Below are 24,615 nucleotides of genomic sequence, written 5' to 3' on the forward strand. Positions count from 1 at the left end.
ACCTAACAGATAATTAAACCTGCTTGGACAGAAACAGTGTTCAGTTCCTCCCTTTCATTAAAGATTTCGATTGTATGATTTACAGTCAAGACTGAAATGTAATGACTTACCTGCAAAAATTCAAGGACAAGCCACAACAAACAAACAAAGCAAAACAACAACAACAAAAAAGAAAACACCAACCAACAAAAGCTGAAGAATTTGGTCATCGGGACTTGTCACTTTTTATTTGAAAGTGATGGACTATAAATTAATTACTAAACTATTTACAAAGTAGTACTGGGGTTTTCTGATCTTTCACACCAGCACAAAGGTAGCAGGCACGTGGCTGAGGATTCTCATTGGAGCAACGACTGCGTTTCGGGTAATGGGCACTCGCAGAGTCCTTGACAGAGGTAACATTGCTGGTGGCTCTCTTCTCTTTGCATAAGAAGCAGCTGACCTCACTGAACACGCAGTGTAGCAGGCAGTACACACAGTAGCTGTGATACAAGAAGTCTCATTCATTAACAGGATAAGCAGTACCAAACCATGACCTTTATAAAATTATTCTTAATCCAGAATAAGGGTTTTATTATGTGCTTTCATCCTCATCTTCTCCACGCGTTTTTGAACCTTCTCTCTGAGCCTGTTGTTTTGAGGTTGAAAATGCTCATCTGGATGGTGTTGTGCATCTCTGCAAGAAGTTTAAAAGATCATTTGTACTTAAAATAGCCAGGGAAGCTACTTAGTGCTGACAAAAACAAAGGAAGAGACACAATTTCTCTGTTTTATAGTGACCACAGAAGATATTCCATTATTTATGCAGAACTGGAAAGCAAGTGAAACTGAAAAGAACATTCACTTTTGGCTTGGTCATTTGGGAAAGTTAACCATCTGATAGGTAAACACATACTAGGCTGAGTTTCTACATTTTATCTGTGAAGAAACATATGCTGTAATAGCTAGAAGAGAATCCACGTGAAAAACTGATTTGTCAAGGATAAAATGCAGAAATTGCTGTGGAGGAGCAGTAGGATGTTATCCAGTGAAACAGTAAAAAAAAAAAAAAAAAAAAGAAGAACCTTCAGTGACAAAAGAAAGGATTTGGACTTCACTGTTTGCTAATAGATTTTTGTTTCTTACTTTAAAAGGCAAATTTAGTTAGCAGCAGAAACTGAAAGTAGACCAACCCAAACCTGCTAAAAGTTTTTCTTCTTCCTCATGTCCTCAGTCCTATTGGGAATCAGGGCTTGGAGGCTGATTCCATATAAATATCCCGTCTGTCCCTTCCCAGGGCCACCTTCTCTTCTCTAGTGGCCATTCTCAGACACCAGTACAGCCAACTTTTATTAGGCTGGAGTTTATTTTAACCTTTAAGCTATTTCCAGAGTCCCATCCTTAAGCAGAATTGCACTTTTCGTACAAATTCTTTTATTTTTGCTATCAGACCATAACTTTGTTTTCTAAAAGTAGAACATGGACACTATTTGCATACACGGAGGTGTAATCATGCTAGTAAAAAACAGTAACAATGACACCAGAAAGCACATGAGGTGGTGCACATATGTCGTATTAGATGTAACATACGCTCCATAACTGGAGTTATTAAGAACATCAACTGAAGTAGATGATTTAGAGTTAGGTAAAATGGACTGCAATGAACACTTGAAATATAGATACCTACAAGTGTTTAATATAGAAAAATATTTTCAACTTTGAAGAAAACATCAAAAGAATTAAACTTATGGTTATAAAAGCTATTTACCTAGAAAAAGCACCATCCAACACTGTACGACTGTGGAGAAAAGTGACTTTAGTTACATGAGCTACTGCAAATCCTCACATTTTGACAAGCAGGGTGTCATAAAGTGACAAGAGCAGTGCTGAGTCAGACACATACGTGTTTGTACAGCAAATTATTTTCAACCAATGCTGTAATAATCACAATACTGCAATCAATGTTTTGTCAGAGACCTCATAATACTCAGCACTGTTTTAAAGTTTAATGAATGATAGAGTTGCAGAAAATTTGAACATCAGTCATTTCCCTCTAAAATTAAATAAAAAGACGTACAAGTCTCTTGGTGGCTCTGAGAATTCCAGGTTATTATACACACCCTGACTAGCTAGGTGTCTAATCATCATCATTATCACTTTAAAGAGATGGCAACTATTGAACAGAAAGGTTAATTCATGTGTTCAAAGCCACACGAGATACCTGGGAAAACACTGGGTGAGAACTCAGCGCCATCTCCTGCGTTCTTCTGCAATCACTTATGTCACCCATATTGCCTACTGCTCAAGTCCATTGTCCTCAGCGTCCCACCTACCAGCTGATACCTCCCTGAATCCTTCCTGTGACATCACGTACCTCCAAGCTTCATACAGAGCACCCACTTCTACTTCCAGCCCCACAGAACTGCTGGGCAGCCTTGCACACTCTTCTAAAATCGTGGTGGTAATCATCAGCCAATGCTGATTTTATTCACCACTACCAGCATCACTAAAAGTCTAACCAAAAGGGTCACTGGAAAGCCACTGGTCCCAGAACATTGAATAGCTCTGAAGGCAAGGGGACTGCCTCCAATGCTAGATGATACCGATAAAACTGAAGTCAGAGACATCCAGGCTAACATTCACAGCTGTTTTAAGTCCAATCCAGAGATCATATCTGCAGCACAAAATACAATACGTGAGTCTTCTGCTTTGCTTGAAGTGCCAGATCTGCATCTGATGCAATGATGGAGCCCCTGGAGCATCTCCATATGACTTTCTACATAATTCTGAAGGAGATGCTTCTCTTCAGATTCCTTCCCATTCCTCTCCCCTAATTTCATATTACACTTACCTTTCTTCTTTTAATGATTTCATTTTGCCTTCTGTGAACGCTTGCCCAATTTGCGGAAATTCAGCTCTCAACATTTCTGGAGTAAGAATCACTTTGAACTCAGTTTCATCTGTCTCACTAAAATCAGTAAGATTGAGAACGATCAGGTTTTATCCTTTTAAAATTATTTTTTAAGTCAACAAACCCAGAAATATATCTTATGCAAGCGTGACTTTGTGCTCTTGCCTTGGAGAATCTCTCAGATGTTCAGACACATCCATACAAGCATTTAAGATTTAAATCGATCACACTGAACACAAAAGAGAAGAGACTTACTGGTCAATTACGTTCTCTCTGTCTCTTTCAGGCAAGTCGTACAGCATTGGTGGTACATCTGTTGGAAGCATATCTGAACTGTAAGGATCCCTGTGATGGAAATGCAATTTAAATCGGGCAGGGAGTAACTGCAGTCAGTAGTTACATTATGAAGCTTCACAATAGTAGCTATTGTTACAGAGAAGATCATGTAATTTTAAATATTCTGTGAAAAAAAATCGGAAACTACTGTGGTATGGAGGAACATGAGCCTGAGAGATGCTGGCTACCACTGGTGCAGGTGTCCACATATTAAACATTTCGCTGTTCATACATCTGCTGGACAGAATTTGTACCTCCCGGTGTCTTCTGGCACTGAAGCAAAATGCATTCAGGGCAGATGTCACTAGAAGTCTAGAGTAAAACTTCCTTTCCAGGACTAGGTATTTCCTCTAGCAATATTGTTCTTAACTCACCCACCTTGAGAGTGATTTTGGATTGGTGAGAAGTAAATAATTCCACCCATATGCCCAGAATTACCTGTAGGACTAATTATTGGTCATGTAGTTAAAGACAGCAGAAAGGTGCACAGGTTAGAGGTACTGTCTATTCAATTTCTTACCTAGATATTGTACTTGCCAATGTGGGAGCGTTTGAAAAGATGGAATACACCACTGGTAAGAATTCTCTCCACTCCATCACTCCACAAATCACTTCCTGAAATTATAAGTGCTACAACTTTCAGACATCTAACACATAATGCAGTGGGGAGAGAAACTTGCAGGACAGAGCATCTGATTTCTTGGTTAAGAATTGAATCTGGAGAGCTGCAGTTCTCCATGTTTAAATGATGCTTCCTCCACTGCAAGGTCATGAAAATACAACAGACAGTTAAAATGGAAAGAGAAGAGAAATACTTCAGAGATCAAAAAAAATACAGACAAAGCCTAATAACAGGTTATTCTGACCCACGTACTGGTTATTTAGGTGCCTACATAATTTTTATTTGAAAGCGTTTCTATCTAGGATGACTCTTCATTTTCCCTCATAAATCCTTGGAGCAAACTCTCAGCAAGAACACACCCAAGGCAGGTACTCATACAATAAACCCAAAAGGCCATACCTTGTGATGCAGAAATTTCTTTTGTGTGACTGGAATGCTGGATCCTTTGGGGCATTCCTTGGTAAAGGTGTATTTTGGAAGAGGACAGAGATGATATTCAATATTTGTTTCAGAATAAGCTAAAGGAGGTAAAACTGGAAATAATCCTGGAGTGGGGTTCTAAAAAAAAGAGATTTTAGAAAATCATTCTGAGCACCACAAAGAATTGATGAAAGTTCAGGCCTTACAGTTAACATATTCTCCCCAAACTCACACATTTGTCTCATTATGACTCTTGTTCAGCGTAACATCTCCATCTCCTGACTCTCCCCACGTTGCAGACCCATAATCTGCCTGGCTTATCCATGCTCTCTGCTGTCCAAAATACTGGAATTTAGGTGTTGTTTGCAAGTATAGAAGAAAAAAACTTTTGCCTGATCCCTCCAAAATCCAATGCTGTTTCTCTGAACAGTTCAGAAACCATGGAAGTCAACTGGCCTTGCTGTGGTGGAAGTTTGTGAGCATTTTATCATCTATTTCACTGTGCTAGCATTTGCTTCTGCCTTCAGTTTAGTGCTGTGTAGCATGGAATCAGGTTGTCAGGTTGTGCCTGCCTCTTACACTGACATGACAGAGGGATGAAAGAGATGCACAGAGGATCTCATCAGTAAATCCACCAGAGTCCTAGCCCCATGCAGTGGGGACAAGTCTATACTGTGTACATTGTGCCAAGACCACCAGCGTGGCACACTGGGCTCTGGGCCATTTCAGCTAACTAATGCTGAAAGACTGAGCCACCCAACTCAGGCCCCGTGCCATGCTGGCATGGAGACACTGCCTGTGCCCACACACGGCACTTCACTGAGCTAAAAGCTGTCTCTGCGGGCTCAAAGTCACCAAAGGACCTCCAGGCTGTGCTGCACTGTGTGGGAAATACCTTCTATAGTTGGTGCCAAGTAGCACAATCTACATGAAAATTAAATAACTGAAAGTCTTCCAATGCACCTGGTTGTGATTTTTTTGAATCCCTGTGCCTAGTAACTAGGAAATGTGGCTTGGGATGTAATGAGAACTACTAGAAACTCTAACCCAGCAGGATGCAATGCGAGCAAAGAGCTTGACTTCACTTTCCTCACTTGACTTAAGGATTAGGCAGAAGCACAGTTCTTCAGCTGAAGAAGACTGTACCTGTCCTACTTACCTGGGTAAGAGCATGAGGTTATAGAAGGACTGAGATGCCAAGTCTGTGGCTTTTTTTTTCTTAACATGCAACCAGGGAAACAAATCAAGAAGGAAGGGGCCCCAAGGTGTTTCAGGGAATCCTGGAATCAGTGAGAATTTGTGGAGCATGGGACTGAAAGGGAAGACTCCAGTTCTCTGCCATCACTGGCAACTTTGCCTTATCATCCCTCTGCTAAACTGATCCAAATTCCACCTTAAAGTGGAACGGTGTCCCTCTCCGTGGGATGAGCTCTGTGGCTCCTACCTACCAAGGCTTGCAACTTGAAGGATTATTCATGCTCTGGAAGATAGTTTTGTATACCAATCTGAGTAACAGAACTGCCCACCAATAAATGTCCTTTCCCATCCTTTCTTAGGTTCTTTGTTCAAGCTGACTTCTACTTACAAAAATGCGAAGTGGGTTGCCCTCTGTAGGGTAGACTAAAGCTTGGGGAGGAACCAGGTTTAAGAGGCTGACATTTCTTTCTGCCACTTCTTCTGGGGGTGGTTTGTCAAAATCCATCCTGTGGGAGACCAGGTTAAGTTGCCCCTCAGGAGAAGGAACTACTTGAACCAATTCATCCTTGAAAAACACAGACAAAGGTTTTCAGAGTGTAGCAAGCCTTTTGTTATAAAGTGTTGGGAAAGAATTAGTCAAATAATTGCAGAAATGTAGGGGTGGGAGTGACTTCAGCAAAGGGAGTTTGTATTTGAGATTACTTGTTACCTGGGCTCCCTGCCTCAGCGGCCGGCAAAGTTTTCGAGGTTTGTAACTTGTGGCTGCATGGTGTGTACAAAATGGCTGATAACCCATAATCCTGAAATGCTGAGGAACCTAAGTGCGAAGGAAAAAGACACACTGCAGGAGATGACAATAATCACAGACATATCACATCTCATTGGTAAAGGATACTTTGATTGCTATTCTGGAATGTAGTATATGATCAAAACTTTGAGAAGTTTACAAGGACAAGCTGAATGAGTGTATAAAGAAAGTTCATTCTTGCTTTTCTGTGAAAGATCGTGGATTTAAAAGTTTTTTTGATTTTTTTTTTTTGATTTTTTTTTTTTTAAATCAAGTATACTAAACTTAATGGGGTTGAGAAAGGTTTTATTAAGTATTAAAATTAACACTGGCAGATGAAGCAAAGACACTAACAAAAAGATTGTTATACCACCTGGAAAAAAAAAAAAGGAAGAGGAAATAATTGAGCCAAAGTCTGCATTGATTTGAACCTGAGGTAATATTTTTGCTTTGATAGAGTGCTGAATGTGATCTTTTGCCATTCAAAATTTGAGAGGAATGTCTTTAGAGGTCAGGAGAAGAAAAAGATCTGTACATATAAATTGAAAAAACAGCACTATGTATTTCAAGGAGGAGATGTTTCCATTTCCTAAGCAAGAATGCAGGAACTAAGCATACAGAACTAGAACCCCAAAACAAAGAAAATTTAAATTACTTTATAAAAAGGACACTAACAAGTGATGGTATTTTTGCTCTCTAAAATCAAAGGAAAGGCTGTGTGTCACACAGGGCTTGCAGTATCCTCATTCATAGATGCATCTTGTTGCTTGAGACATAATATTTGCAGCTGAGACAATTCATCTGTGTCTGAAGAGAGGAGAACTGCTGACTACAGGCTTGCTACTTACAGAAACCGGTGAGATTTGTTTTTAATAAAAGCATGCTAATCACACAGCCTTATTAAAACAACATTTCTACTGGGCTGCACGCTGGGGCCACTGATTAAGGCACAAAATGTTGAACTGGACTGTGGAAAGAAACATGATATAGCTGAGGGAGCTGTATTGACTCACCTTCAAGTCATAGAAGGGAATAACATGTCTGATTTTCACATCTACAGGTTTGATAGGAACGAGGCCAAGAGCATCAGGTTCCTGAAAGAATACACTATTTAAAACCCAGTAATATGGTGGGCATTTTGTTTTGCATTGGCAGCAATCCATTAGCATGGCTACTTGAAAAGATATGGAAATAATTATGCAAACGTTTTAATATTTTTCCAGTCTTTTCTAGGACTTTAGCATTTCAGTCACTTTTTAATTTATTTTCCTGTGCAAAATCATGGATTTTAACTAACTTTGGTCATTAATGTATTACACATAATTTTAGAATGTAATCAAGAGAATGCAAACTTTTAACTGCTTTTTAAGTGCTTAGCAGCACTCTCAATAAACCTGAAGTCCTGAATTAATTTGTTGGAACTCCAGAACACCGGTCACATTGTAAAGTATAAAAAACCAATATGGGTTCTGGGGCCAATGCCTTCAACAAAATTTTATCTTTACTGCTGGCCACCATTTTAATTACTATACCTACCAAATCACGGCACAGTTCAAGGGAACTGTAGAAGGGGAATTCAAAAGGTAATATGCGATCTTCAGATATGCTGGAAGAAATGCCCTCATGTTCTTCACTCTTCTCTGTTTTGCTGAAACACCTGTTTCCTGTCAAGAATGGAAAGCCAATACTAAGATTTTGTAATGTAACTTAATTCACTGCTTCAAAAATAGAATCAAGACACAAAACATATTTAACATTTTCCTTACACAGGATGTGTCAGTTCATTTTAATATGGAAAGTAAGGTACTATTTTCTAAATTTTTTAGACTACCTCATCTACAAAACAGCATACTGGGAAATAAAGAGCGCTCACTTGCACAGGCAGAAGGCCTGATATGGAAAGTTGTCAAACTGCATGTGTATGAGGTGGTGTGAAATAAGAAACATGAATCCTCTTCTGTCTGTAGGATAGCCAACTGTGACACACATCCAAGGCTAGTTATGTTCCATAATTGTTAAAGAACAAGTGACTTTTCCAGGCCAGCACTGTCATTACAACATAAAGAAAAGTGGTTGCTTGAAAGCACTTGTGTGAGAAAATGAGGAGGGACACTCAACCCAGTACTGGCCACTTGGCTGTGTATCTCACAGTTCTTTCTGCCTCATTTCACTGAGTTCAGATATCTTGCCTTTTTCACACTTTATCTAACTGCTTGGGTTCCATCTGATCTGATTACCTACTCGTCTGTTTCTCATACAATCCCACCTGCCCTTTCCTTGTTGTTTCTCAGCCCTGTAAGTAGCTGCCCTATCATTAAGTCACTAAGTTGCAAGGCTCCTAAGAAGAGAATCACATTTTTAAAATATGGTAGATAATGTCTGAAAAATAGATGTATTTTGACTACAGCCATGTCCACCTTGTCACACTTCTTTTTTGCTTGTAGACTCCTTTGTAGGGACTCTTTCTTTATGTAACTATCATATATAGGCACGCACCTGACAAGCCACAGTACAACCTGAATTATCAATAATTCATTGCCAGACTATCAACTTGTTCTTCTGCTCCTTACCAGATGCAGAGCCTTCCTCCACTACTCTGGCTTCTCTTGTTAGCCCACGGAACAGATGCAGTAAACGATTTAGTCGACTCTGAATCACAATCTGAAGGAATGATTTTAAATTTTTAAAGTTTAATAGTAAGTTTAACATTCTAACATTTAGAGTCATAGAAATACACATACAACAGTATTTATTCTACAAATCTCGCTCAGACATCTATTTCAGGAATTTTGCTATAGTTTTCTGTTCAGAAGGGATAAAATGGGGAAGGAAAGATTTTGAATGGATTTCAACTCCAGTGACACTACACATACAAAACAGATCAGCCATTTGTTTAGCCTTACAGTTTAATTAGACTTTTTCACTAGATCTTAATCCTTCAGCTATGTCTACCAGCATATACAGATTTAACAATAGGTAAACTGTCAGCTGACCATGGCCATATGAATACTTGTGGCTCTGTGAAAGAGAATTACATAGTAACACTCACTGTGAGATCTGCCTAATGCTATTTATCAGAGGGTAACAATGAGGAGTCCTAGGTTCAAATACCAGAAGGAAGCATTTAGCCACCTCCTTATTTGTGCAATACACATTTCATCTCAAAGCATTTGTATGGAGCCTAATACTGGGGGCTGTGGTAAAGAATAGATTTGAGAAGAATACCTGAAGTGGGCACTGGGAAAGAAGGAAGGTTATGTATTGCTTACTGCATTTATATTTACTCAGAGATGAACAGTAGAAATGCAAGTTAATACTTAAACTCAATGGAACAAGTGATTTTATAGATTTAGTCTTTAACTTCCAGGCTGAGAAGGATCTTAGGAGACCTCCAGTTCAATCTCCTGCTCCAGACAAGGTCAGCAATGAGATCAGACCAGGTTGCTCAGGGCTTTATTCAGTCTTGTATCGAAAGCATTAAGGGATGTAGACTGCACAAGCTCTGGGCAATCTACTCCAACGATTGTCCTCATAGTGAAAAAGGCTTTTCTTACACACAGACTATAGCTCTCTTACTGGAATTTGTGTCCATTGTCCTCATCTTTCTTGTACTAGGGTCCCAAAATTGAACATCATATTCTACATGCATTTTGAAATCTTTTCATTCAAAAATATTTTGTGCATTAAAAAAACCACTAAGTTCTTCTACATTTGCTTAGTATTGATTGTTTAAATAAATTTACTCCAGATCCTTAATTCCTGGTGAAGCAGGGACACATTTATCAAACTGTCAAATCCCTGGCTAGCTGTGAAGACTGTTACGTGCTAGTTTGCATGTTCTTTTGTGCTGTTTCCAAGGTGACATACCATCACACTGCATTCTAGTTGTTCACATTACCTTGTATGCTGCTTGTTGGAATTTCCTCAACATCCTGTTTCTGTTGTCCCAGGGGTCGTTACGGAGCAAGTTGAATGTGGGATGGACATTTGGATGCTGCATGGTATTAAAAAAAAGAGGTACCACTTTCAAAACTAGTCAATGGTGGAATTTTCTCCAGCCCAAGCTATTCCTTGGTCAGAATCCCTGTGTTATTTCCCAACACTAAAATTAAATCAAGTAAAAATGTTGAAGTTGAATTATTTCATTCCATGTCACCCTACTGGCATTTAAACAGAAGTCTTCTCTGTAGGGCTTAATGGGAGATAATCACCAAAAATCTGCAGATGCAATATGGGAAATGGAGAGGTAATGCTGCATGGTCTGCATCCATATGTAAATGGCAGCCACATACTATGGCAGAAGTCCAATATGTGGGCAGTCAGTGGGGAGAATGGACCAGGTCTCTGCTGAGCGCACACTTCAGCTTGCACAGATGTGAAGCTGGAATAACTGTAAGGGCTCAAACCAGAAACTCAGAAAATTCAGTAACCTCTCTCCAATAACAGCTGACAGCATAGACCTACAGCAGGGTGAAAGACCAGGGTAAACTTGCAGTGATAATTCCCCAGAATAAACTCCCAACATCTAATGATCTCTGGCTTTGGACATACTTGAGAGGGGGGCGATGTCCCTATATTTAATGACTTGAGTTGTCTGAATACTCTTTGAACACAAGTAAATCTTTCTTGCTGCATTGATCTCTCCAGTTTTAAACTGATGTGATAGAAAAATGTAGCACTAGAAGGAACCATGGTACAGTTCTTCACAGGACGGCAGCCATTCAACCAAAATGTAGGTTAGGAAGGTCCTCAGAACCAACTCCACACAGCCCCATGCCACACCCGCCATACGATATTCAACGCTTCAGAACAGGCACAAAAGTACAGGAAAAGACCAACTACCACAGCTATAATGTTCCCCAAGAAGAAAGCAGCAAGGATCCTTTGTGTTGCTAACAGCCAATATTCCTTCAGTAGCAGTCTATTTATTAAACAAAGCTCCCAATAATCCTAGGAAACTGATCCTGGGAATTACCTCACACCACAGAGAAAGACAAAAACCCTAATTACCAGAAAGGTTCCTGTCAATCAGACCTGCAAGGTAAAGTTTGCAAGCCTTGTGATTTACTTAATCTAACATTTAGGCATGAGAAAGCTGCTCCTGAGAGAGCTTTCAGGAACAAGCAATATGAATCTCAGGTTAGGCCTGTACATTTCCACTTGTCTTTCATATTAGAAGGTCAGAACATCAGAAGATGAGTTGTGCATGCAGCTCATTGCTGGTTCTAGTGTAGTAAAACAAGAAGTATGACAGTGATACAGAAATGGCCACATTAGGAGGAAAAACATTCAGTGACAAATAGTTATGGTTGGTTGTTAGCTTAGTGGGTGATAATAACATAAACAAACCTGCTCAACAGTCCGGATAACACGTCTGGAAGAAGTTTCCACTTCCTTCCTTTGAAACTCCTTTTCTATGATAGGTTCTCCTCTTTGAATCTAATTTGTCAGCAGGAAGAACAATCTCATTAGTTTAAAGCATTCAGTGATTTTTTCCCTTATTTATGATTAGCATAAATTCACTTACAATGTACCTATTCTGGAGGTATGTTGTAAAACAGACTTCACCCCCTTCTAGGAAGTGATTATTGCAACCCTTTAGCAAGTCACAAAGTAAAATAGTGTTCTTTTAGGTCTGAGTTTCAATCCAATCCCTGCCCTAATGAAACGCAGTTTGCTTTGCATAGGCAGAACCAGTAAGAGATTACAAAACCAACCACATAAGTCAGCACCTGAACAGCGCTATGCAGGTAACAGCATTACAAGAATTTCCTGCAGTTTTCCTATATTTTGTGAACATCTTCTCCATCATGGTTTCCAGGGATGCCTGCTCTTTAATCTGTTCATGTGTGCAATAGTTTAGTACTGTTTTCACTTCACTTTTCTGAGACTCTCTCAAAGCATTCAGGCATACTGGATGAATACCAGTGCTTCTTCCACCACACTCCTCCTTACCTATTGTTTCATTCCCAGGGCACAACTATGTCTTTAACCTTGGCTTTATTACAGGGAGTGAAATTCACATGATTTTGATGGACTGAAGTTTTGGTTAAGACAATGAAAGACAGACCAATTAAAGGTCTCCAGGACACCCAGTGCCAGGCTGTATAACACAGTGGCCAGTTGAACAAGCGATGGAGGAATAATAAATACTTTGTGAGGCTTAAAGGCACCCAAGGTGAACAAGCAACAAGGACAGCACAAGCAAAGGTACACCTCTGTCAGAAAGTCATGGGGACAACTGTGAAATCACCCCAAAACCTCCACAGACAAAAGATGGCCAACAGGTAACTAGGTAAATATTTCTAGACAAGGTGAATATGCATCTAATTCAATGATACACCGATCTCACATTTTAGATCATTGTTTTTGTTACTTATTTCCTCCCTTGTTACTATTAAAAATAATGGTTTAATTAATTCTTGCTTAATTTAGTGTATAAATTAAGCCTTGACCTATTTATAAATAATGTGACTCCCACAAACAATGCCTGAGAAGCCAGTAGGATGTCAGAATCTACTTGAATATCCAGGAGGCAAGAAAATAGGGACGAGCCCATCCTATCTTTGAAGGCTGTGCCACATGGGGGTAGATATTTTATGCCACTGCCTATTGCAGCTCTCACCTCTACAAAAGACCACCTGCAGTCTGGGGTGACTGGAGGAAGCCAAAAAGAGTGAGAGTGACAGTAGAAGAACCTGCTGAATTATCTCCCCGTGGCTCTGCAGGAGAGGACTGACTGGGTTTAGCCCTTTGATTGTGAGCTGTTTGAGAGGTACAGAATAAACAGAACATTGGATGCATCCACAGTGTTGACAGGATTGCTGCAACGCTGCACTGTGTAGCTAGGTGGAAATCTACCAGGTTGAGCAATACCTATTGTAACAGGTATCTGTTTACATTTCCATTAATAACTTAGCTTTCTGTCTACCTCCCAGATAAAACCATCTCAAAAAAAGCGATGCACAGAAATAATAAAGATATAACTGTAGCAACAAAGATGTAACTGTAGAAACAAGTACAGCTAGTACAGGTTTATATCAATGCATTAAGAAAAACTGAAGACATAAAGAGCTTGTACAGTCCTCTAGTGCACTGCATGTAAAATAAAAGTATAAGTTTGACCTTAAATTTATAGAAAAAAATGAGCAAAGGCTTACCTTGTACCACTCCTCTTCCCTCTGCCGGTTTTCGATAACCTCTTTTTTAAATTCCACAGAGACTGGATCTTTGCCTTTATGAACTTGCCTGTATTTACAGTAGAGGCAAGAAAATGCTTTACTTAATATACAATTTGTTATATTTAGAGGTTAATAGACTGATTCTCCTCTTACTAAGGTGTCTAGGAGCCCATAATATTCAGCGTAAGAGCAGTTCAGACAAATGCAAGTGAAACCACAGTATGCTTACACATTATGTGCTCTGCTTTACAGCATTTGATGTTTAAATGCAATTCTGTTCATTCCATTATAGATTTTAGCCTTGATTTATTGACAACCATGACAAAAACTCCCTCTGCCTTTAGGTGGGATGGAATGCATGTGGATGGATGAACAAAGTTTCAGCCGGTTTCTTTCTAACTGCAACTATCATACAATCGAAAACCCCACTGGGTACACTCAGATTGTCCTCAGGCAGAAGGGAAAAAATGAAAGCAAAACAAAAGTATCTTAACTGTAAAAGTTAAGATCAGGATATGCCCATCAGGACAGGAAATAGCAGCTTTATGCACCAGTGAATTTGCATACATCATTCACAGAGGTCTCAGCTAAGCAAAACTCCGTGTCGTTAATATGGTTAATTAACACTCACTTCAGATGATTTGCTTCCTCTTCCTGAATATTTTGTTTGACTTTATTTTCAAATATGGCTTCCTTCATCTGTCTTGTTTTTATCTCTTCATCGCCTTGGCAAAGGACTGCAAGAATATCAGAAAGACATATCGTACCATATCATTCCCATTTTTAATTGGGAAATAAGACCCACAGTGATAACTAAACTCATTAATCTGTAAAGCTAAGGTGAATTTCTTACAGAAACCACGACTGTGTTACATCAGCAATTCTGAAGTTGAGTTTCTCAAGAGAAACCTACAAATATTGATAAGATTGTGTTTACACTGCTTAATTACGTTACCTTTTTTCAAGTTCCTAATCTTCATTCTGCCTGGTTCCTGATTCAAAACAGTGGCTACAGCATACGGATTTGACAGATCTGTGGGGAATCTGAGGTTCTGGTATTCAATTTCCTAAGAGAGAGGAAGAAACAGAAGTGAAAAAGATTTTCAGCCCAGAAAAGTACTTGTGATTATTCTCTCTTCACACCCTTACCTTTTGAATAGGCTGGGATCGTGGCTGGCTGAACTGGAGTTTTCTCCACTGCACTGACTTTCCCGCAGACACTGCTTTTCTCTGTGGACGGCTTTGTTGTTTTTCAAATTGTTCATTTCTAGATGTCAGAAGGAAAGATTGTTCTTTTAAGTACTCTGTAAATTGTATATAATTGTAGCACAAGTATATATAACCCTTCTAGATATAAAAGAAGATCAGAAATTCTCTTCACAATTTTAAGAGTGGAACCAAACTTTCTAAACTTGCTAACTTCAGTTCACAAAAATAGGTACAGCCCAAAAGACCATAGTGCTCAAAAAAAAAAAAAAGTATCTGGCAAGGTCTTAAAAATAAGAATAAGGTAGATCAGACAAACTGAGGATGTTCAATATCTCTTTAAGATTATTTAGTATCATTATTTTGGTACAGTAACAGTGTTAGGTCATACAGAGGACATGCACTCTGAACAAATGATGTAAAAGAGCATGTACGTGTATTAACACTTGAATGACATCAGTGCATTTTATGTCACCATAGATAGAAATTCTTAAAATGATTACAGCAAAATTGCATAAAATCCTATTACACATGTACTTTTTAGAACTGGACAAAAATATCCAAAGATCAGTCAGCCACACATACATTAGACCCAAATGGGGTGTTGATGTTCCTGTGAATACACATACATAGGGCTTTGAGCGGAACTGTGAAATCCACAACTGCATTTTCACTTGTGCTGTTCCATACTCGAGTGGGGAATATTTCACAGTTACTTCCACTTTCCCATTGCCTGGAATGATTCCTGTGATTAGAGAAGAGACACAGTAAGAATCCATCTAACGTGAGCCCACTTAAGCATGCTGAAATGGATTCTGGACTGCATTTTTTAAACAATGTTACTGTTTGAATGGATGGCAGTAAGCCTCAAAAAAAAAAAAAATCAGGTTTCAAAGTGTCTTTCCAGAATGAAAAGTTACCAAATAGTGGGAGATATTTTGCAATAGGAAAGAGATTTGACAGTAAGAGTATTTCATACTGTTGTGAAAACAACTGACTTTTTAAATGCAATAGTCCTTCACTTACATCTGCTGGTCTCAGTTCTCTGGCACATCCTGCTCTCTCAAACAAAGCATTACAGACATATTTCTCTGCATTCTCCCAAGTTTGGGGAATTGCCTGGACTTGGTGCATTAGTTGTTTCTACTTGGTCTTATTTCCTTATTACCTATTCCATGGTTTTATCAAATAATAATCCCTAAATATCCCTGAAAAATCATATGAAAATTATATAAATTCCCTTCATGTCCCTAAAAATCAGTGCAATCCCAGGATACAGGTCCTGATACTCCTTGGCTTTTCTGCACAGGTAGTAACAAAATTGAAGAGTTTTTTTTTTTTTTTTTTTTCCCCAGAACAACTCATCTGGGGAAGTAGGACCCCACCTTTTCTGAAAGTCCAACCTAAAACATTTTTACCTTTATTACAGAAGAAGGGGAACAATTCTTAAGGGAAGTTTGACACATCAGGCCAAATTCATGTCATTCTACATAGAAGAATAATAGCACCTTTTATTACAATGTGTAAGTAACCAAAATTTAAATTCCAGTGTCACAAATGCCAGTGAGATTTATGAAGGTTTTTACTTATTTAAATCTTTATGTATGTGTGGAATTGACCAGAGTGTTTAAGTGAATTACACAGCCAGGTCTCACTCACCTACACATTTTTGTCAGCTCAACTGGGCTCTGACATGCTTCTGCGGGCACCTGGCAAATGTCACAATGATAGCAACTGACCTGCAAATAGTTGTCTGTCTCAAGACAGAGCCCTCAACAGCATTAGGCATGAAAATAGCTTATCGTGTAGCCAAAAGTCCTTGTCTCTTGTAAAGCCCGTACACAGAAGTCTAGACAGAATCTAATATCCACTGCTGTAACTCATTAATGAGGCAGGAGCCAGGTAGCCCTTGGGGAAAGGTGTGATAAAGGGGTGAATGCTGGGCTATACCTTACTGCCTCTCTCCTTTCCAAAGGCTGCACCAGCAGAGAGCAAAGACTGGAAGGAAATATGGGAAATCCCATATTTTGCAGAGATCTACAGATGGGCATTGAGAGGAGAAACCCACCAGCCACAGAGGGCTATTTGCCATGAGACTGCATATAAATAATATTTGTCAGCCTGTTTTTACCTAGAAGCACTCTGAGGCAAAGGCTTTATCTTTCTACACACACTTTTGTACAGCACCAAGTATACTGTCATGAGTAAGTATACTCAATAAATACAGATTTAGCATCTAGAATGTTAAATAAATGCAATTTACCAGATGTTGGCTCAACGGTGAAGGCTCTGTGAGACTGAATAAAATCAATGTGGAATTCAAAATCTATTGGGCAGCTGCACTGCAGTGGGATGACATACTCCTTACTAAAAAGGGAGAAACAAAGAAAAAAAAAATGAAACTACAGGCAATCACCAATTACAGGCTGGAAAATTATATTAGATACAACATCCCCTGAATATATCTGTGCCAGAGAGCTGGCTTATGTATTAATGTGAAAATAGTCATTTCCCATTGCTACAAAGTAGTAAAATACTTCAGACCTTTCACTCAATAGGGAAATGAGACCTACATCTTGATATGACTGCTGGGTATTTTATATCTTGACTTACTTTCTCCAACCCCTACAAAATCTGATTAAATCATCAAATCTGATTAAAAATCATCAAATTTCCTTTTCAGAAGTTATTTAGGTGTATACTTACATTCTTGTAAACTTCAGTATCTAGTAAGCACAAACAATGCAAAACCAGAGCACCCTAAGTACGGAACCAGAAATTCACCTCATCCCACAACTCTCCTTGTAGAAGAGGATGAAAGAAGACTCTGTGCACTCTTCAAAAGCGTTGAATACTCCAGCACATCAGAATGACTGGACTTTATCCACTACAGAAGTCATCACACTACAGCCTGGTTTTCGTAAAAGCCTTTTGTGTCTCACACTGGTTGTGTGATGGTACTCAGCACACACCTTTTCAAGCTGCCTTGGAAACTTCTCTTATCGTTTAAAATGGTGTTCTTTACTCTGCTTAATCTTTTGTTTTCTGAGAAAATATTGTACACTTTCACAATTGTTAAAAAATTGAACAAAAAAATCACTTTGGATTTACTGATGCTAAAAAGACATAGTACTTGGGAGTGGACAGATTACAAACCGCAAGCTAGCATACAGCCATATTTCTTCGCCATATAAGTGAAGTGAATCAGCACCAATTTAGACAAGCTGAAGCCCTGTCCCATCTATGTATATGTTTAGTTTGTACAGCACCCATTTTCCTGTGAAGGTGTGTCTGGAACAGTTTATACACAGAACTGTTTTGCAGTCCAGATGGTAGCTGACTTCCTTAAAGTTACCAGGACTTTTTGATGTACAAGTAGAGGAAAATGAGATTTTTCAGGTTTTATGCATGTACCACAAAAATGGACAAATGTATGTCTTTAACTCACCTCTGACCAACTGATACATCAGACATACTTATAAATGACGGAAATTCCACAACATTCACAGCAGGGTAAGCATGCACAGGAACAAGCAATGTATCTTCTCCCTGCGAAAAAAAAGAAGAGGGTAAATATTTATTTATTGTAATGAATAAATGTTATGCAAAGTAAAAGCTTCTGTAGTGGTTGGTCAGTAAGTGGGCATGAGATGCATCCAATATCATCCTTGTGGCTCCTTATGGCATTGACATTCTGCTTTCTTGTAGTATCCATCTGTCTTTCCATACTTTCAGTAGCTATGTAGAGCACCTCCAAGACATTACATCAGTGTGGCATAAAGATTGATTTATCAGCAAAGTATAACAAAAAAAAAAAAGATAAATCCAGCCTTAATGGGAGAAAACATGGGGGTGTAGGTGATTAACTGTGCCTTTACTTTGTTATCATCATGTCCTAACAGTTGCTCCATTCCATTAAAAATTTAAGAATATTTTCTTACAATACTCACCTGACAATGAATTCGGATGCAGTCATAGTAATACCGCCACTCATCAGGACAGAAATCAACAGTAACAACATATGACAAGCCAGGGACAAGCCGATGCTAGAAAATGACAAAAAATACAAGACATGTAAAAGCTGCCTATGTGCACACAGAAACAGTGCTGCATGCAAACAGCAGTGTGAAGGCTTTCTGACACTTACAGTTTTGTTGTATTTGATCTGAAAATACTTTGTCTGGGGTGGTATGATGTGAAGGTTTATTACATCACCAGAAATATTTATCAGCTTCTGTAGAACAAAAGAAAACCATGTTACAATATATGAGAGCAATTGGAAACACATAGCCAAAAAGGTGTATTAAACGTGGAAGTAATCATTTCGACTTCAGTGAAAAAAATTCTGAGTATGCTCTGAATTTAAAAAGAAAACTATTTAAACCTTGCATCCTGTGTTTTTATGCTTTGGAACCAAGTCACAAGTCCTTAGTTAGAAAGAAATGCATCTTTTTTTTTTTTTTTTTTTTTACATGAAACCCCCTGAAATCAGCGAGACTAATTACTAAAGATGCTACTGTTGAATCAAATTCTCATGCTGCTTTGCTTAGGAACAAAAAAGCATTTTTTTTGTTCCTTTGCAACAATCTATTGACTTCTCTTTTGCAGGGGTCTGAAACAACAGAAATGATTTAATATAAGGTTTTGTTCTAGATCACAAAGTAATAAACGTTTGGACTGTGACCGTCCACCCTGCCAAGTCTCCTGCATCATGGAACCATTTAAATTTGAAAAAGACCTTTAAGATCATCATGTCCAATCACTCACCTAACACTACAAAGTCAACTCTATCTTTAGCCGGGGCAACCCCTTCCAATGCCTGACCAGCCTCTCTGGGAAAAAATTCTTCCTAAAAATCCAATCTAAACTTCCCCTGGCACAACTTGAGGCCATTTCCTCAAGTCCTATCTCTTGTCACCTGAGAAAAGAGACCGACATGCACCTTGCTGCAGCCTCCTTTCAGATAATTGTGAGGAGGTGCCCAAGAAGCTGGGAGGGGACAGAGTGAGGACAGCTGATTCAGACTGACCAATGGGATATTTCATACCACGTGGCATTCTGCTCAGCAAGAAAAACTGGTGTAAAGAAGGAGCAAAGGGGGGGACATACAGCTGAAGGACCAGGGTGCTTCTGCCCCTGGGTGGGCCAGCAACAGCACCTGGGTTGCATTAGGCAAAGTGTTGCCAGCAGGTCAAAGGAGGTGATCCTTATTTATTTTCATTACACCTGATGGACCTTGTCCATCCATCACCCAACTTCTTCTTCAAAACACCACATCAACAAGGAGGTACTCAGACTATTTACTAGACAAGGAAACCAAACCCATGTCCTGACTTTCTTTCCTTAGGTTATGTTGCTCCTGGAAGAAGGCCAGAGGTGCTGTCAAAGTCCTTGCAGCAGTGAACCTAGTTACAGCCACAGAAATGGTTCAAGTACACTTTGATAACAGTCCCTTATGGAGTTAAAGCATGAGTCCCTCATCTGTGACTTGCAAGTCACACATCACTCTTACACTGCTCACAGACACAGGAAAAAGAAAGACAAAAGAGACTGTAAAGCGCAGAGATGTGAACAGCATGGCACTTGTCTGTTTTGTTACCACAGGGACAGTGATTTTAAGTGCTGCTCTTTACAGCACTCACAGAGCAAATGGCCTCATGACCACAAGCAGTCTACTCGGCTTCTGTTATCCTTTTACAAGCCCCAAGAGGATCCCTGCCCTGACACTTACCAGCGTCTGTTGGTGATGTTTTCCAACTTCATACCCTCCGTAGTGTAGCACAGCAGGCTCGGCCTGTACAACATTGCTCCTGTAACGTTCTGAATAAATCTCTACAAAGAAAGATGGTGAGACAGGGAGATTAGGAAGGAGACCAAGTGAAACACACATGGTGAGTGTTACTTACACTTAGCAAGTATGTTCATGTAGCACCTAATGTGTTACAGAGAGAAAAAGAAAACAGGGCTCTTGTTAGGCATGCATGACTCTTAAGTGGAGAGTTAAGGTGGCATCTATGACCCAAGCAGATCCACGATCCTTTCACCACTTTATCTCTTGGCATCTCTCTCTTCATGGCTTCCACAAGCCATCACAAAACTTTAGGGTCAATCATTTAGGAACAGTCAGAGAGCACAAACGTACTTGATTCCAGCAAGTGATGGGGGACAGCACGTCTTCTTTTAGGTTCCTCCACTAGGCTGTCCAGAAGGACGCTGGGTATCTTCTTGAAAGGTTTCTCAGCAATTGTGTTTTCCGTGGAGGCTGATTCAATCACGTCCATGTTAGGACACAAACGGAGTCTGAAGGCTACTAAAATTCATCAGCACCTGGGATCAAATAAAAACAACATAATGACAGAAGTGCCTTCCCTTACACTGCTAACATCTGTTGGCTAAAACTGTTTAAAAACATTTAGGAGAGAGAGTTTTTGTTGTTCCCTCCCGAAGTAGATTACAGAATAAACCAAATCCCAAGACCAGTTAAAATTCTTCCCCCTACCTGAACAATGGAGTTACTGTCTCACACTCTGGACTGTAATTGGCAGGCGTAAGTACCAAACAGCTAAGTGCCAAACATGCCTCAAGGAGGACAAAAATAGAAAGTAAACTTCCGATCACTTAACAGAGCCAAGTGTCAAGTCATCAGGCAGACTGGCATCATTATTCCTACTGATATTATCCACTCTAGATCCATTGTGGAACAGAGCCAACAGCCAGTTCCTCAGGACGCCACGTTCTGTGCTACTGCTGATGTTACGTGGCCACTGAACCCCGGGGAATCCACACTCAGCCAGGATGCATGGGTCTCATGGTCAGGTGTGGGCACATCCACAGGGCTCCAGAAGTCAAGCCAGTACACGAGGTAATAGTTTCAGCCAGCAATAACTTCCAAAGAAAGCTGATAGCTACGGTATCCATCCCACTGCTGGAGAGGGCATGGCTGAACCAAGAAAGAGGCAAGCTGTGGAAGGAATGGCATACACCAGAACTCCACCACCTCAACCCAGGTCAAGCTTGTGACCAGAAGTCTTCATGTAACACAGCCCATTTTGCACAAGTGTGCTCCAAACGCTAGACATCTGCTTGTTATTTACCTCGCTGATGTGCACAATTGCTTAAGACCCTTCCACAGGATTTTCAGATGCCATACTCCGTCCCTGCAGACAGTGATCTTCAGCTGTGTCGTTGGCAGCACAGGCCTGGCACCCCAATAGGGCAGGACATGTGTGAGCAGATAAGCTGTGCCCAAGGAAACGTGGCTCACCCCAGCTTTCCACATCAAACCCCAAAGGGTCTGCTGCAGAGACAGCGCGCTAACACATCTGCAGGATGGGGTGATTCCAGGGAACCTCACTCACATGGCAAGCCCTAGCACTTAGGGCATCTTCAGCTATTCCAGGGGTTACTGGGGATGTTTGGCTTTCAGGACATCTCTCTCCTCCTTCACGTCCCCCAGCACAGACAAGAAGAGAAGACTCTTCTGATAATGCCACAATCCAAACGGATTTCTGCAGAGATGTTCTCCCAATGTCTCTCGAGTGTTTGGGTTATTAACTTCCAGATTCTTTTTTAACTTTTAAATATTAATATGAGGGATAAGAAAATTGGCATTTCAATCTTTTGTTTAGATAGCATCAGTTGGGTTATTTGTTTAGTGAAGATAACTGTAAACCCAGAAGGCCAAAGGTATTATAGATCTGGTGTTAAGTAAGCACAGTTATCAGAACATAAACTTTTCTAATGACAAGAGCAAATATTGCACAATCAGGACACCAGACACTATCCATCCGCACAAAATTATCTTCCTAAATTCAGCACATGGCCCTTGGCTCTCCTGTGAACTGCGTGGAGAAAAAGACAAGATACTTTTGGCAAAAGTATTGAGCTCAAAGGCAGCCACGCTTGGTTTTTCATCCCTCGAGATGCTTCATTTTGTATTTGCTCTTCACAAATGGGAAAGTGGGTGCACAGCTCAGGATGGTGATGCCAACAGCTCCCTGGGCAACCCCTTCCAGTGCCTGACTGTTCTTTCTGAAAAGAAATGTCTCCTCACTTCCAAGCTAAACCTCCCTGGCCATTCCCTTCAGTCCTATCACCAGTTATCTGTGAGAAGAGGCCAATCCCCAACTCCCCAGACCTTCCTTTCAGGTAGTTGTAGAGAGTAATAAGGTCTCCCCTTCTCCAGACTAAAATGTGCAAAATCATCACCACAAGATCTCCGCGGCTGTGAAATCCTGGTCCCATCGCAGGCAACGGCAAAAGTCCCCCCAAAGGCACCGAGGCCAGGGTACGACCGACCCCTCCTCTTCCTCCTGTGGCTTTACAAGTGACAGGACACGCGCTTTTATTAAACCAGCTGCGTTTCTGAGCGGACAGACGGGCTTCGAGTTTCCCCACACCGCCTCGGAGGGTGCTGCAGGTCCTGCCCCAACCCCTGGGGACCTTTGGGGTCCAGAGGCAGCCCCTGGTGGCCCCAAATCAGCCCCTGTTAGCCCCTGGTGGCCCCCGCTGGCCCCACGGCCCCCTCAGGCCGGCCCCGCTCACCTCAGCGCCGCTGGGGCCGCCGCGGTTGCTCGGCAACAGGCAGCCCAAGCGGGCCGCACCACTCCCGCCTCCCCGGGGGGAGACGGTGAGACCCGCAGCCACCAGACGCAACCGTTTCGGAGAAGAAAATCCCCTAGAGGGAGGCTTCGTGCTTTATATGATGCAGAAAGGAGAGGATGGATTTCAGCGGGATGAAGAGGGTACGAGGGCATCCCGCCGCCCGCTGGGGCCCACGGAACCCCCCCAGCAGAGGCAGTGGCCGCGTCCTGGCGGCGCTGCACGGCGGGCTGGGCGCTGGGTCCGCAATATGGCGGCGCCGGGGCCACCTCAGGGAGGGTGGGGTGTGTGATGTGCTTCTTCCTAACACCCAAACGGTTCTGGGCTAAAAACGCGTTAATAAAGGTGTCCTGGCAGTTGTTGTGAGCGTTTTCATTTGGGGCCCGCACCTGTTAGCTTTCCAGATTCCCAGCAGAAGAGCCGAAGTGGTTCACACCACAGCGATCTGCACGGCTGTTCTGCATTAGGTGAAATAATCATAACAAAATGGGATAACGAAGGACATGTGAGAGAGCCGTGTGCCCCAGCCCCTCCTGCCAGGAGCTCATCATGGTTGTCTAGGGCACCAACATGCTCGTGGACCCTCTGTTGTCTCCACAGTGGTCTGAGGGCACACATCATAGGAAACCAGAGGTGTTTCCAGAACTGGGTTTTTATCCTCTTACATTCTCTGAGAATAAAATTATCCTCTTTCAGCACTTCTAACAGGTGAAACATGACCAGAAGTCGTGCAAAACTCAGTTGGGTTGGAAACCACTCACCTCCTGCCCACTCACTGCCTGCTGGGGTTTTTGGGCTCTGGCACCCACAGCCACAGCTCTGCTTCGTGCGCAGCTTTGGTCTGGTCAAGTTTGAGAGGAGAAAGGCAGCCGGCCTTTTTCCAAGTTATGCCTTCACCTCAGCTATGTAAACAGCTGCGGCTAGGGCTGACAGCAGTTTGTTCTCCACCTGACAGCCCAAGAGCCAGGCAGATGGCTGAAATTCTTCCCCCCTGCAGGACAGATCTGTGGGAGAGCTGCGGCCGGGCTGCCTGTAGCTCTGGGGACAGATCTCTGCAAAACCTGCATTTTTTGCATGGTACAATTTGGTACGAGAACAAAAGCACCAGCCCCAGAACTTAATCACAGTGTCCCACACTGAACTTATTTAGCTCTATGGTGGTTTTGCCTTTTTTTTTTTTTTTTTTTTTTTTTTTTTTTTTTTTTTCTCTCCCCCAAGAAAAATGGTGTGGGAATATAGTGGAGCAAATAGTGTGTTAACATATTTCTCCTCCCACGGAAACATGATTCACCTGTGTGTCTCTCTATTTGCACGGTCATAATGGAGTGTGCAACTAAATCCATTTCCACTTCCACATCAGAGATGAATGTGATGC

General features: G+C 41.0%; 1 protein-coding gene across 4 annotated transcripts; it reads right to left on the reverse strand.

Moving 5' to 3' along the window:
* Positions 1–200: 200 nt before the first annotated feature.
* CFAP221 (cilia and flagella associated protein 221) lies at positions 201–23,590 on the reverse strand. 4 transcript variants are annotated; one of them, XM_068687268.1, is made up of 25 exons: positions 23,184–23,590; positions 22,848–22,957; positions 20,782–20,966; positions 20,371–20,471; positions 18,787–18,873; positions 18,590–18,685; positions 18,088–18,188; positions 16,903–17,006; positions 15,225–15,384; positions 14,583–14,700; positions 14,389–14,500; positions 14,065–14,170; positions 13,413–13,500; positions 11,602–11,691; positions 10,151–10,246; positions 8,823–8,913; positions 7,789–7,916; positions 7,266–7,346; positions 6,175–6,282; positions 5,854–6,030; positions 4,248–4,406; positions 3,747–3,841; positions 3,146–3,235; positions 2,831–2,947; positions 201–676 (listed from the first exon to the last, which is right to left on the reverse strand). In XM_068687268.1, the coding sequence occupies exons 3-25, from the start codon at positions 20,918–20,920 to the stop codon at positions 553–555; spliced, it is 2,568 nt and encodes an 855-aa protein (XP_068543369.1). In that variant the 5' UTR covers positions 20,921–20,966; positions 22,848–22,957; positions 23,184–23,590; the 3' UTR covers positions 201–552. The 4 variants fall into 4 exon arrangements, with proteins under 4 accessions (XP_068543369.1, XP_068543368.1, XP_068543370.1 ...); XM_068687267.1 differs by lacking the exon at positions 22,848–22,957; XM_068687269.1 differs by lacking the exons at positions 201–676; positions 22,848–22,957 and adding an exon at positions 1,729–1,777.
* Positions 23,591–24,615: the final 1,025 nt, after the last annotated feature.

The sequence above is a fragment of the Anas acuta genome, chromosome 6, assembly GCF_963932015.1.
Source record: "Anas acuta chromosome 6, bAnaAcu1.1, whole genome shotgun sequence".
NCBI classification, from domain to species: domain Eukaryota; kingdom Metazoa; phylum Chordata; class Aves; order Anseriformes; family Anatidae; genus Anas; species Anas acuta.